General features: G+C 54.8%; 1 protein-coding gene across 1 annotated transcript in view; it reads right to left on the reverse strand.

The window, feature by feature from the left end:
- Positions 1 to 1,553, reverse strand: part of NUCB1 (nucleobindin 1) — a 33,043-nt gene extending 31,490 nt beyond the window's left edge. Inside the window, exons 1-2 of the mRNA XM_011946434.1 lie at positions 1,230 to 1,553; positions 674 to 822 (exon numbers count right to left, since the gene is read on the reverse strand). Of these exons, the coding sequence (XP_011801824.1) occupies positions 674 to 811 (138 nt within the window). The 5' untranslated portion in view covers positions 812 to 822; positions 1,230 to 1,553. The remainder of the gene's footprint in view (positions 1 to 673; positions 823 to 1,229) is intronic.
- Between the last annotated feature and the right edge of the window lie 316 nt (positions 1,554 to 1,869).

Raw genomic sequence — 1,869 nt, forward strand, 5'->3', positions numbered from 1 at the left:
GCTAATTTTTTGTATTTTTAGTAGAGACGGGGTTTCACCGTGTTAGCCAGGATGGTCTCGATCTCCTGACCTCGTGATCTGCCGGCCTCCCAAAGTGCTGGGATTACAGGCTTGAGCCACTGTGCCAGGCCTGACCAGCCTATTCTTACAGGGAGCTATATAGGAAGATTCTGACCACAAGGTCTTCAGGATCTCCAAAGTTCCAAATCCCTTAAGATCAAAGCTTTTATTGGGTTTGATAAACACATGTTGGAATTAATAAACAAGCAGTGCACCCACCCTTTTGTAATTTAAACTACAACTCCCAAGAGCACCATGAAGTCAGACTACCCCAGCTAGCCAACATCAGCTGCTACTGGGAACCAGCAACATGGTGCTACTGGGAAATGTAGTTTTGTTTGTTTGTTTTCAGATTCCTTCTTGGGTGGAGAGAATCTTAAAAAAAACAGAGGTTTATTTGGGGCGTGAAGCACATTTTCCACACCTCAGAGTCAGGGACCTCCAGTTTTTCACCAAGTCAAACCCCTGCTGCTGGGAGGAATGGCGGGCAAAAGACAAGCTACAACCGTAGGGCCAGTAAGTCACTGGAACATCCACCCTATGGGCACGGGGTCTGTAGGAATTGTAGTACCACTGCAAACACCTGGCTGGACAGCAGGGCTGGGCCACTCACGGGACTCTCAGTCGCAGGGGTCTCCTCCTTGTTGGGCGCCCCTCGCTCCAGGGGGACAGCCAGCACAGCGCCAAGCAGGACCAGCAGCAGCAGCAGCGGTAACAGAAGGAGGGTTCCTCGGGGCCCAGAGGGAGGCATGGCGGTGTGGTCTGTGGGGGACGGAGGGCTGGATAATGCATAATGTCTGTCCCAAGCCTCTTCCTCCCCTGAAACCAGGAGTTCAGGCCTCCAGTGCCGCCCCCACTTCCAAGACTCAGGACACAAGCATTTCGTTACCCAGGCCCCAGGATTCCAGGCCTCCAGCCTTCCCTTCCTCCGACACAGGAGTCCGGGCCCTCAGACCCAGGAGTCCTGGCTCCCAACACGCTCCTCCCTCACACTCAGGAATCCGGGATCTCCTCCTCCCCCAGACCCTAGAGTCCAGGGTGCCAGCCTGCTCTTTTCCCAGGACCTAAAGTACTGGCACCCAGTGCATCCTCCTCCGGGACCCAGTTTTCCAGCCCTCTGGCCCCCATCCTCCCTAGGACCCAAGAGCCTTGGAACCCTGGCCTCTCACCTCTCCTTCACTGCAGAGGGCGTTTTCCAGGGCCGGCAAGGACCTCCGGTGCGTTCTTGGTGATTTCCCCCCTAGGCCACACCCACTTTTCCACAGAGGCCCCCGCCCCAAAGAGGCCTGATTGGTCCACGCTGGCCCCGTACCTTGCATCCACGTCTAGCGGCCCCGCCCCTTGCCGAAGTCGCTCGCATTTTCGTGAAAGCCTCGCTTCTGTCTCGGAATCCCAGCCTCTTAACGCCACGTTTCCCGCCTATGCCAAAAGAAAGAGAAAGCTTTCAAAGACAACTACAACTCCCTGCCGGCCGGGGGAAAAATAACTTCCGCGGGCATCGTGGCCCCTTCGCCTCATGGGAGCTGTAGTTTTGCCCATTTATTTTTTTTATTTTTTTTTATTTTATTTTTTTTTGAGACGGAGTCTCGCTCTGTCGCCCAGGCTGGAGTGCAGTGGCCGGATCTCAGCTCACTGCAAGCTCCGCCTCCCGGGTTTACGCCATTACTCCTGCCTCAGCCTCCGGAGTAGCTGGGACTACAGGCGCTCGCCACCTCGCCCGGCTAGTTTTTTTTTTTGTATTTTTTAGTAGAGACGGGGTTTCACCGTGTTAGCTAGGAAAGCTCATTTTTAGCGCCATTCTCCTGCCTC

This window comes from Colobus angolensis, unplaced genomic scaffold (assembly GCF_000951035.1).
Source record: "Colobus angolensis palliatus isolate OR3802 unplaced genomic scaffold, Cang.pa_1.0 Scaffold25, whole genome shotgun sequence".
Lineage (NCBI taxonomy): Eukaryota > Metazoa > Chordata > Mammalia > Primates > Cercopithecidae > Colobus > Colobus angolensis.